At 38.1% G+C, this 10509-nt stretch overlaps 2 protein-coding genes across 2 annotated transcripts; one reads left to right on the top strand and one right to left on the bottom strand.

Moving 5' to 3' along the window:
- Nucleotides 1-1882: 1882 nt before the first annotated feature.
- On the bottom strand, nucleotides 1883-6740 carry emc8 (ER membrane protein complex subunit 8). The gene is made up of 5 exons (XM_026169730.1): nucleotides 6206-6740; nucleotides 4766-4842; nucleotides 4587-4656; nucleotides 3320-3414; nucleotides 1883-3101 (listed from the first exon to the last, which is right to left on the bottom strand). The coding sequence occupies exons 1-5, from the start codon at nucleotides 6416-6418 to the stop codon at nucleotides 2942-2944; spliced, it is 615 nt and encodes a 204-aa protein (XP_026025515.1). The 5' UTR covers nucleotides 6419-6740; the 3' UTR covers nucleotides 1883-2941.
- A 58-nt stretch (nucleotides 6741-6798) lies between these two features.
- On the top strand, nucleotides 6799-9395 carry cox4i1 (cytochrome c oxidase subunit 4I1). The gene is made up of 5 exons (XM_026169743.1): nucleotides 6799-6865; nucleotides 7608-7684; nucleotides 8400-8564; nucleotides 8772-8903; nucleotides 9070-9395. The coding sequence occupies exons 2-5, from the start codon at nucleotides 7609-7611 to the stop codon at nucleotides 9204-9206; spliced, it is 510 nt and encodes a 169-aa protein (XP_026025528.1). The 5' UTR covers nucleotides 6799-6865; nucleotide 7608; the 3' UTR covers nucleotides 9207-9395.
- The last annotated feature ends 1114 nt before the right edge of the window (nucleotides 9396-10509 follow it).

Raw genomic sequence — 10509 nt, 5'->3', positions numbered from 1 at the left:
CTCTCACAACATTCACACCACACATCTCAAATAAATTTGCCAAGATAAAACGAACAAAGAAAATTGACAGAAGACACCACAATCTATTATTTAAAACAGCAATGAAATTTCTTCATAAATCCAAACCATTTATTTTAATAGCATCTGCTCTCAAATCCACTTCAAATATTTCCTGTCAGTGGACTGTGCTTGAGGTATTTCTGCAGAAATGCACCTATGCTGTAGTTAGACAGAATTAGTTTCAGTTCATTTATCGTGCACTGATAGAAGAAGTACTTATCTTTACTGAAACTAGAATACTACATTCACAATTTAAACCACTTTCACATCTCTAACATCTCTGTTTTAATTCCATTTTTTATTTTGTTTATTACTATTGTTTATTTATTTTTGCTGATATGGCAGCGTGCAAGTAGCATGTAAGGTGTAACTAGTCAATGTAGGGACCATTTTATTAGCTTTTTATACATTTAAAAATAATGTAAGTTGCTGTCAGATTTCTGTTGTCTCACTTAATGTGCTGGAGTAGAAAGCAGCATAAAATGAATATGGATATTAGGAAAATATACAGTGTCATTTGTTTAAAAACTTCCATGAGTTCTTCCCAGATACGGCCACACTGTCATTTAGTTTTCATTTTACAAGAATTACATTATGCAGAGTATGGGAGACTGAAGCTATAGATTAGAATGGTCACAAAGCATGAAATAATCTGTAGACACGTGCGAATATGAACTTTGCACCACTAAATTATTAGAAAACCGCAGCTACTACAACCATTCATGACCTCTAGCACTCTGAGGTTAGCCGACAGTGTTTATTGGCTGTACCTTGGTCCAGGTTAAAGACAAAAGGTGATTGTGGCTCCCAAGTTATGGAAATCGCTTCCACTGGATCTAAAGTCTGTGGACTGATTGATATCTTTAAAAATAAACTTAAGACCCATATATGCAGGATTGCTTTTATTTTGTTTTTTAATATACCATTTTATTTGCATCTTATTCGGTGCTGTAAAGCACTCTGTGTATTTTGTTCTTGAACAAAACTATTAAAAAAAACCTTAATTCAACAGGCTGCTGCTAAACCATACAAAAACCCCCCAAAGCTGGGCAGTGATTATTCTAAAAGTGATTTTAGACTTTTTTTTAAATTGTCATGGCAGAGATGCAGTCATGTGAAAAAGAAAGCTTTCACATGACTCTGCTTGTAGAGACTCTCCTAAAGAGCAATTACTTGAAGTGCTTGCTTTGCGTATGAGTTTATCAGTCGCACAGCGTGGAGGAACTTTGATCCATTGTTTTTTGTAACGCCGCTTCAGTTCATTGAGGTTTGTGGATATTTGTTTATGCACAGTTCTCTTAAGGTCCAGCCACAGCATTTCAATGAGGTTGAGGTCTGGACTTTAACTGGACCACTGCAACATCTTGATTCTTTTCTTTTTCAGATGTTTTCTTGTAGATTTGCTGTTGTGCTGTGGATTCTTGTCCTGTTCCTTGACCCAGTTTTGATCAAGCTCTCAGACAGATGGCCTCAGATACAGAGGGTTTCATGGTCAGTTCAGTAACTGCCAAGGTGCCCAGGTCATGTGGCTGCAAAACAAGCCTAAATCATCACCCCTCTTCCATTACGCAACTGTTGGTATGAGGTGTTTGTGCTTATATGCTGTTTGTGTTTTCAGTTTGTTTTCTGTGTTTGTGTCCAGTGGACTTTGTTCCAGAAGACTTGTAGTCTGTTCAAATGCAACTCTGTAAGCCTATAGAAGCAGTAAGGCTTCACTTTACCTTAGCATGGCTGAACAGTCCTTTTGCAAATAACTGTATAAGACACAGCTAAATAGGTTTAACACATAAGAGGCAATAAGAGATCTGTAGAAACATGTAGATGTTTTCAAAAATCAGTTTCATTGAACATTCAGCTCAAAACAATTGCAGTAGAAAATGTTTCATCCACACAATTAACTGATTAATTCTAATCTCAATTACAAAAGGTGCTTCTGTAGTCTCACAATAAATATTAACTTTTTAATATTTGGTTTTAGAATAATCAGTTAAGTGTTAACATAGAATTTATCTAGTTCTTAGAATGGATATCCACACAAAACAAAATTCACACATTCCTGTGATCTGATTCAGTATAGAGCGGGTCTTCCAGATCATAAATCAAGAGCCAAAATGCACATGTGCATCATCCAGACTGACATTCTCCGTCGCATTAGTGGCAGTACCGAGAAGCATGCACGCTAGAAATGCATCTATGGAAAGATTAAAGTTGGGGCTTTTGAATGGGCCAAATCTCTGGTTCAGCGTCATCTAAAACTTTCAGACTTCACTTATATATCGTTAGCTTCATAGCATAATTGCCTAAGTCATTTGACTAAGTCAAATGACTTAGGCACTTATGCTATGAAGCTAACGATATGTGAATTTTCCTTCAGATCTTTTATAAACAAGAAACTTAATAAAGAACACATTTATCCTATCAGTTGTAAAATCATTACCTAAAAATTAATAATTTAGAACTTATTTAGAACTTGATCTCTGTATGGCTAAAAGCAAATGTATAGGTTTAAACCTCTAGAATCTAAACTTTTACACAAAACAGGATATCAAAACCCATTGCAGGGGAAAAAAACCCAAAGTTGCATAAAAAAAAAACAACATAAAAGCTTTCATCACTGCAGCATCAACCTGTAAAAGGTGGACACGGGCCAACAGCGCACATATGGTGCTTGCCCTTAAAACATTTGGCCTAACTGGCCAGCGCCCCACAAGTTCCCTTCAGAGAGAGAGACTTTTTATGGAACGCAGACTATAGGTTCAGCTTTTTCATTCTCCTGTGCTACACAAGTAGCAGTGTGCATGCTGAATTGGCAGCAATATAGTTGTTCACATGTGTGTGTGTGCGTGCATGTGTGTGTCATGGGTACTCCCGACTGAAGGTCTTAGCACAGATCCAGGACGGACTTGTTAATAACAGGGTTGGTCCAGTCGTTCCTCAGATCATCCAAGTGACTGTCAAAATCAATCAAGTTCTCATAGGAACGACCCACCAGCAGGGCAGATGTGATTTTCTGTGCTTCGCTCCAGTCCTCAAAGGAGTCACTGGAAAACAGTTTTTTGAAAAATTACATATTCAAGCTTTAATACTGAAAATACAGGGTAATTACAATGTAATTACAGTGTAATGTACTTTGTCTAAATAATTCAAGTAAATGAGAGAACACTTGGAGTTGTAAGTATGCTGGAAGCTCTGAGTTAGCTGCACAAATAGTCTGCAGAGGAAGATAAAATCTCACACTAAAATAGCTCTTAACACTTACGCCGTTACTTCTCTGCTTTTCCACTTGTTTTCGTGGTGATCATAGATCAAGACGATGGGTTCGGAACAGCTCATTGTTAACTTACTGCTGTCCACCTGCAGGAAAACACGCAAAATTTACTGTGAATTTAGGTGCAACTTTTAGGTGATAACAACAACTGCAACAGACCAGACCAGGGTCTAAGAAAAATGTCTTTCAGAAACAGTGTTATATATTTTATAATGCATCTAATTATTTCGCCCAGACACGTCTGAGACTGAGAGCTGCATGTCAGACTGACTGATTCAGTAAAAAGGCAGCTACTTCAATGACCTCCAACAAAACAATGCTTTGCAAAATATGGAAGAAAACTGTTCCTGCTAAAGGTGACTCAACAGAGTCTTGCTGGAGCACTTGCCAGTTGGACTACATATGACAGGTAGAGCAAACAGTGGCTAGAAATGACTGATGTGGTTACATGGTGGAAAAGCAGCTGGCTAAAAAATCTCGACTCAACATGCAGCACCCTGGGTAGAAAGTATTTTGTTTTATTTAAATTTTAGTATGTTTCAAAGTACTAATTCAAAATCTTTGTACAACCAAATGTGTGACAAAATTCCACAGAAACAATTCTAACTCATCGCACGCTCTCCCACTTACAGCTAATACGTTTAAACTATAAAATTACAACCCAGCTCTTGCTGAAGGTCAACAGGACTGAAACATTGTCATTTATTAAACGCGAGGATACTATGCTTGCATTTGCTGTGTCACTGCTATTGCCTTACAATGCCGCTGTGGCTGCTGGCCCCTTGTGGCGATAGATTCGCACTTCAAATTGGGCAGTGTGTCATCAGTGATAGCAACTCATTGGAAAAGAAGGATGAAAGATGTGCTTCACTTTATTTGCATGGATTAAATCCTGCTGTCTGCGAGCTGCAATCACCTATAAAGGGCTCAGCATTTTTTTCTACATCATCATAAATGTCATTATAGCAAATTTCACTGAAATATCTGATGGAATTTTGAGGCTTTATTTTCAACCTGTAGAGCCACATCAGTCACTCTATTTATACAATATTATATATTACTGTATAGAGACATAAATAGAGGCTTGTGCTGACAAGTGTATTTAAGGATTTTGGTTCATTTTTACTAAACTAAAACTCAGCTGCTACCTGAAGAGGATGCATTTATAACAATGGATGTAGCAATTGCTTTGGAGAAAGAAAGAAAAAAAAACATAACGTGTAACCCAGTTGCATCAGCCTTAATAATTTACAGTTACCATAACAATTGCTGCTTCACTGAAGTTCTCAGAAATTCTGGCTGCCACTTTCTCTGCAACTTGGTTGGGCCTGCAGGAGAAAAGATCAAGCATATATTAAAGTGAGGTCCAAAGCAGGATGCAGCATGGTTTCTCAGTGGTTGTTTTTCCCTGGAACAGCACGGCGCCAGTGTTTCTACCTTGAATCCTTTGTGCGTTCGTTGGCTTGATAATATCCGACAATGACATAATTATTTTCTTTACACCAAGTGTCAATCTGGAGTTGGAGCAGGGGCCCATCAGGTTGACATATAAGAACAGAAACATAGTTTAGGTCAGGTATATTTTATTTTAAACATAGGAAAATGCATATAGAGCTAGACTGAAACTTCAGAACTATTTCAGAGCTGCAGACATTAATTTGATATTATTTCCAGTCTCACTACCATAAATAAAAGTGACGCAACATTAGTAATGGATTTTAGAGTAAAGCAGGATACTTCAAAAGCACCACAACCTAACAAATTGCTACAATACAACATTTAAAACAAAAGAAAAACTGTACTGTCATTTTAGAAGGCATACTAGATGGCAAGTGTCTAAACCAGAATTTGTCATCAAATACAAGATAATATTAAACAAAGATGCCCTGAGTAAATACAAAATACAATAATTAGTCAGGGTAAAATGAAGCTACCCAAACCTACCTGGCCCTGTGAAAAATTTAATAACTACTTGTGCCACTCTTGGCACCAAGACCTTACGTCAAGTGATAACTGGAGGAATGCCAAAGCATCCCTTAAAAATGTAAGTGCAGATTTTGACTAGGTAACCTCAAAACTATCATTCTGTGAATGTTCTTCTTTTTAATCACTCAGAGCTGGACTTCCTCCTTTTTTTCACATTACTGTCCTGCTGTAGAACCCAAGTGCACTTTCTGGTACAGCAGAATTCATGGTTCTAATTACAAGTGCAGCCAGTTGTCCAGGGCCTGAAACAGCGAAAGCAACCCCAAACCATCACACTACCACCATGTTTGATTGTTGTTATGATGTTCATCTTATGAAATTCTGTGGTAGTTTCATGCCAGTTGTAAACAGGTTTATAGTTTTTGCCTTAGAGCTCTCCAATGGATGCCATTTTCCGACAGTGAATCATGAACTCTGACCTTATCTGAAGCAAGTGACACTTACAGGTCTTTAGTTGTTTGGGGTTCTTTTTGGGCCCTCCTGGATGAGTCACTGATGTGCTCTTGGAGTGATTTTGGTAGGCTGGCCAAGCCTGAGAGGGTTCACCACTGTTCCAAGATTTCTCCACTGGTTGATAATGGCTCTCATCATTCTAATGACAATAAGAATTGCTGTACAACCTTTCCACGCCAGCATATACTAGTGACTTTTTTTTTTCTTCTGAGTGCCTTTAGATCATAGAAAGATGTAATACTTTGAGTTGTTTTTAGACAGACAAACGTGAAGTGATTTCTTGCTGTAACAGATCTACAGTAATCAGGCCTGGGTGTGGATAGTGAAATTCGGTGATTTTTTTTACTTCAATAAATGAAATCATCACTTTAAAACCTACATTTTCTATTTAATTTGGGCAATATTTTTCTTCACAGAACTCTATATGCAAATACTTACCAGAGTTAAGGCTACTTCCAGCATTGGTGCCAGAGCTAGAGTACCGTGAAACAGAGGCACACAGTCCACGCACAGAACTGGCTCACTGTGGCTATCTTTCTTTTTGTCCTTCTTCTTTTCTGCCACCAGCAATCCATTCACGGCGCAGTGTGGATATTTGGCAGCATGTAAAAGCATTTTACAGTACGCCTGACTTGTCAGCTGAATGGGCATTTTTATAAGAAAGTCGGCAGAATTTCAGTAAAGACTAAAGCTTCCAGAGTCGCTAAGTTAGACGGTAAGGAGGGGGGGACAGCTGCCTGCTACCGTTAGCTATCGTTACTTGACATGCCCGGAGAAAAGTAGATGTACACCTCAGCAGTTAACTTACTGCCACGATATGATGTCGGAAGTACAGTTTGTGATGAGTTCATTAAGCTCTACAATTATCCGAAATGACAGCAGTCCTTTTATGCTGGATAAATTAGTCGGCATGCAGTCACAGAAGCTAATCTTACTTCCACCTTCCACTCGTTGCTGTAGCACCGGTGCGCCGTAAATCAGAACTGTCGTAAAACGAGATCAGAGTCCATCCGGTCAAACGCACAATTTACGTTTTTCCGTTCCCAGTCACACTTCCCTTCAGACTGTCGGCGGACGGGAGCAAGAAAGAGACAAGAGGTATGGTTTTATTTTATTTTTTAAAACTCAATAATAAATTACTTATCCTTCGTAGATATACATAATTTTAGCATCCGCGACATGTGCATCCTAGGAAAAAGTAACGGCTTGCGAAGAATCGCCTATTTTAACCGAAATAAGTAGTGACTTTGTCGGAGCAGATAGGAGCGAGGACTGACTAATGTTCCGGGTAGCTGTCATTAGCATGTAGCACCAGATTTATGAAGGCGGGTTTGATATGAAGATAGTTCATGTTTCAGTCATCTGCCGTTATTACGCATTAATGTAGTTTCAGTCAATAGAAGAATGATGAATATTGCATGGTCGCATCAGAGAATCTGGTATTTCTACGAATATTTATCCCCTGGTGCTATGACCTTGTGTTTGTTGCTAATGCTAACATCAGGTTAGCCGGACGGTCGTAGTAAAACCAAGTATTTTGCAATCTTAACAATAAGCCCATCAACCTGGACGATTATTTCATGTAGGGAAATTTTCCATATGGATGGTAACTGACTTATTTTAAAATGAGTCAGGATTTTATGTATATAAATAGCTTATAAAAGATTGTGATGTAAACATGGACCCTGTGCAGCCTACTCTGTGTTATGTATGTACACGATCTCCTATTGAAACGGGGTTTACTTTAAAAATTAAAAGACAGAAACAATTGTAAAGTCATTTAACCTTTATTAGTGTTTAATACGGTTTCTTAATTTCTCTTATATGACGTTTTCCACAGAATGCTGGCAACCAGAGCCCTAAGCCTTATTGGCAAACGTGCCATTTCCACATCTGTCTGTGTCCGTGGAGGACATGGTAGGTATAAGACGAAATGCATTGAATGTGTTCTATTTATGGCTGGCAGTATAACAATAGACTCCGCTTGTGCCACTGACCTTTTGAAAATCTCTTTTCATATACACCTAAACGTTTAACATGTACCCTCAGTTGACCATTTAAAATAAATGAAGCTGTTTGTGTTGTAAAATGAATCCATGTTCTTCCTGTAATACTACATTTCTAATATGTAATGGGAGCTTGGCTGGTGTGAAGAAAAAAAACTTGTCTCTGGTAACTGACACCTTAAGTTTATGACAATAGATTAAAGAAGATGCACCAGTTTTACAGCCAAAATTACACAGAGGTAAAATGTTTTTTTAAGTACAGATTACAATGGGTTTTACTTTACTAACAAAAAACAGGCTTTTCAGGAGTGCTGTTGCTGCTGCAATGTTGCAGTTTATTATAGGTCAAATGAGAAACTAAACACTGCTCACAATCAGAAACGTGTGGGTTTTGTTTTTGTCTGCAGTTTCAAGTGGCAGTACATCTAAACAGTGATAAACAATACTACAGTGAACTAGATCCAGGGTTTGAGAGCGGAAATGTAAAAACAAAATTAAAACAAATCTGGTCTTGGAATAAGCCCAGTAACTAAAATAAGGTTATGTTTAAAAAAAAAAAGCATTGACATGGAGTGAGGGATTATGTGTGAAAGTAATTTGATGAGTTACTGTGGTCTCCTTTGCAGGTGTTGCTAAGGTTGAGGACTATGCCCTCCCTGCCTACTTTGACAGGCGTGACAGCCCTCTCCCCGACGTCAGTTATGTGCAGAACCTGAGTGCAGAGCAGAAGTCCCTGAAGGAGAAGGAGAAGGGCTCCTGGGTTGCACTCTCTAATGAGGAGAAGATTGCATGTAGGACTCAATAACGCTATAGTGTTGTTCACCCATTTATACTAATGTAATGTATAACTGCACCACTCCTATTATGTAGGATAGGGAGTACTAAAATTGTTTAAATTCATGCTAAATAATGGGACTGGTGTAATGTTAAATTCCAAGAGTATTTGTGTTTCCAAATTCTTAAAAAATGTAATCTAGAGTTGTTTTTCCACTTTACAGTGTACCGCATCAGCTTCAAGCAGAGCTTCGCTGAGATGAACCAGGGATCAGGAGAGTGGAAGTCTGTGGTTGGAGGAATCTTCTTCTTCATTGGCTTCACTGGGCTGGTTGTGCTTTGGCAGAGGAAATATGGTAATTATGAAAAATATTGCTTATATGCAAGGAAACCTGTGTAATATCTGATGTTCAGCTGCCTCAGGTTTTCATGTTGGTTAAGTAAAGAATGCAGTATTGAACACATTTTTTTGCGGTATAATCTGGCTCATCACTTGACTCATTTGTTATTGTTTCTTCCCAGTGTATGGACCTGTTCCACATACGTTTGAGGAAGAGTACAAGGAGAAGGAGCTGCAGAGAATGCTGGACATGAGAATGGGCCCAGTGCAGGGTTTCTCAGCCCACTGGGACTACGAAAACAAGCAGTGGAAAAAGTAAAAGACCAAGAGGACTATAACAGTTCTATATACAGGCAGACCAACTCAAAGATACAAAAATACATATATTTCTGTATTTATCAGATGTCCACATTACCTCACCTTACCTGTGATTTTTGGAAGACCACTTCCTCTTAAGGTCGTTGTGTATAATAAAAATAAAAATTGTTAAACTGTTTAAAACCTCTGATTAACTGTGTTAACTGTATGACTCCTTCATTAACACTGATTTTACATATCAGGTACAAACTATGGCAGCTAGATATAAAATTATTCTTAAGGTTGAAATATATCTAATGTATATATGTTTGTTCATTATTTTCTGTAACTATAATCCTGAATTTTGAGTACATTTTGGTCTATGGACTGCTGAATATTGCTCCAGTACCTCTGAGGAAAATAAGATGCAACTATTTGGCTGTTTCTTTTTCTACCGAAGGGTGTAATGAACTGGTTCTTATATAGCCCTTTTCTACTCTATCTGAGCACTCAAAGTGCTTTAGACAACTCTGTTCACCCATTTGCACAAGCACAATGCTCATTATGTAACTGCTTTCCAACATTTACTTGTGTTTACAGCAGCTTGGGGTTAGTTGCCCAAGGATATTTGAATTGCAAACTGGAGCACACTGGAGTCAAACCACCAACCTTCCAATAACTAAGTGGCCTGCTCTACCGCCTGAGCTGTGATGGAGTTTATCAGAATCAGAAAAAGTTGTGGAGGAATTTGCATGACAATTTTTACAAGATGTATGTCTTGGTTGGTTGAAATCTGGGATATTCATTACTTTTGTGAGGTAAGGGAAATGTGTGTCATATCTTTACAAACATCACATTGACAGAAAAAATCGGAAAACATCCTGTGCTTTTATGGGAGGACAAGTAGCCCCAAGGACCAGAATTTAAAGCCAATGTTTTACCATTATTGCCCGAAGAAAAGTGGCCTAACTGCGCAATACTGCTCTGAGGCAACAGACCAAAAATGGTGTTTTAGTAAATAAATTAAATCAGAATCTGCCATAAAAACTTATTTCAATTTAAACATGCATAAAAATGAAATCATACTTAGCAGCAGCTAGCACTATAAGCTGTGTCTTGGCCCCGGAAAGGATTGCTCCGCCCCCAGATCAAAGATCAAAACCTCATCTACTCGTTAATTAGCTAAACACGGAGGTGTCTTGTGTCACAAAATAATAATAATGATCACCAAAAATGTTGTTTGCTGCCTGAAGGCATCAGCATACCATAGAGGGTTAACATTAAAGACTAAACAACCACACAGGGTTAGATTACGAAAAATGTTC

Source organism: Astatotilapia calliptera, chromosome 1 (genome assembly GCF_900246225.1).
Source record: "Astatotilapia calliptera chromosome 1, fAstCal1.2, whole genome shotgun sequence".
Classification (NCBI taxonomy): Eukaryota; Metazoa; Chordata; class Actinopteri; order Cichliformes; family Cichlidae; genus Astatotilapia; species Astatotilapia calliptera.
This window is presented reverse-complemented; position numbering and strand designations above follow the sequence as displayed.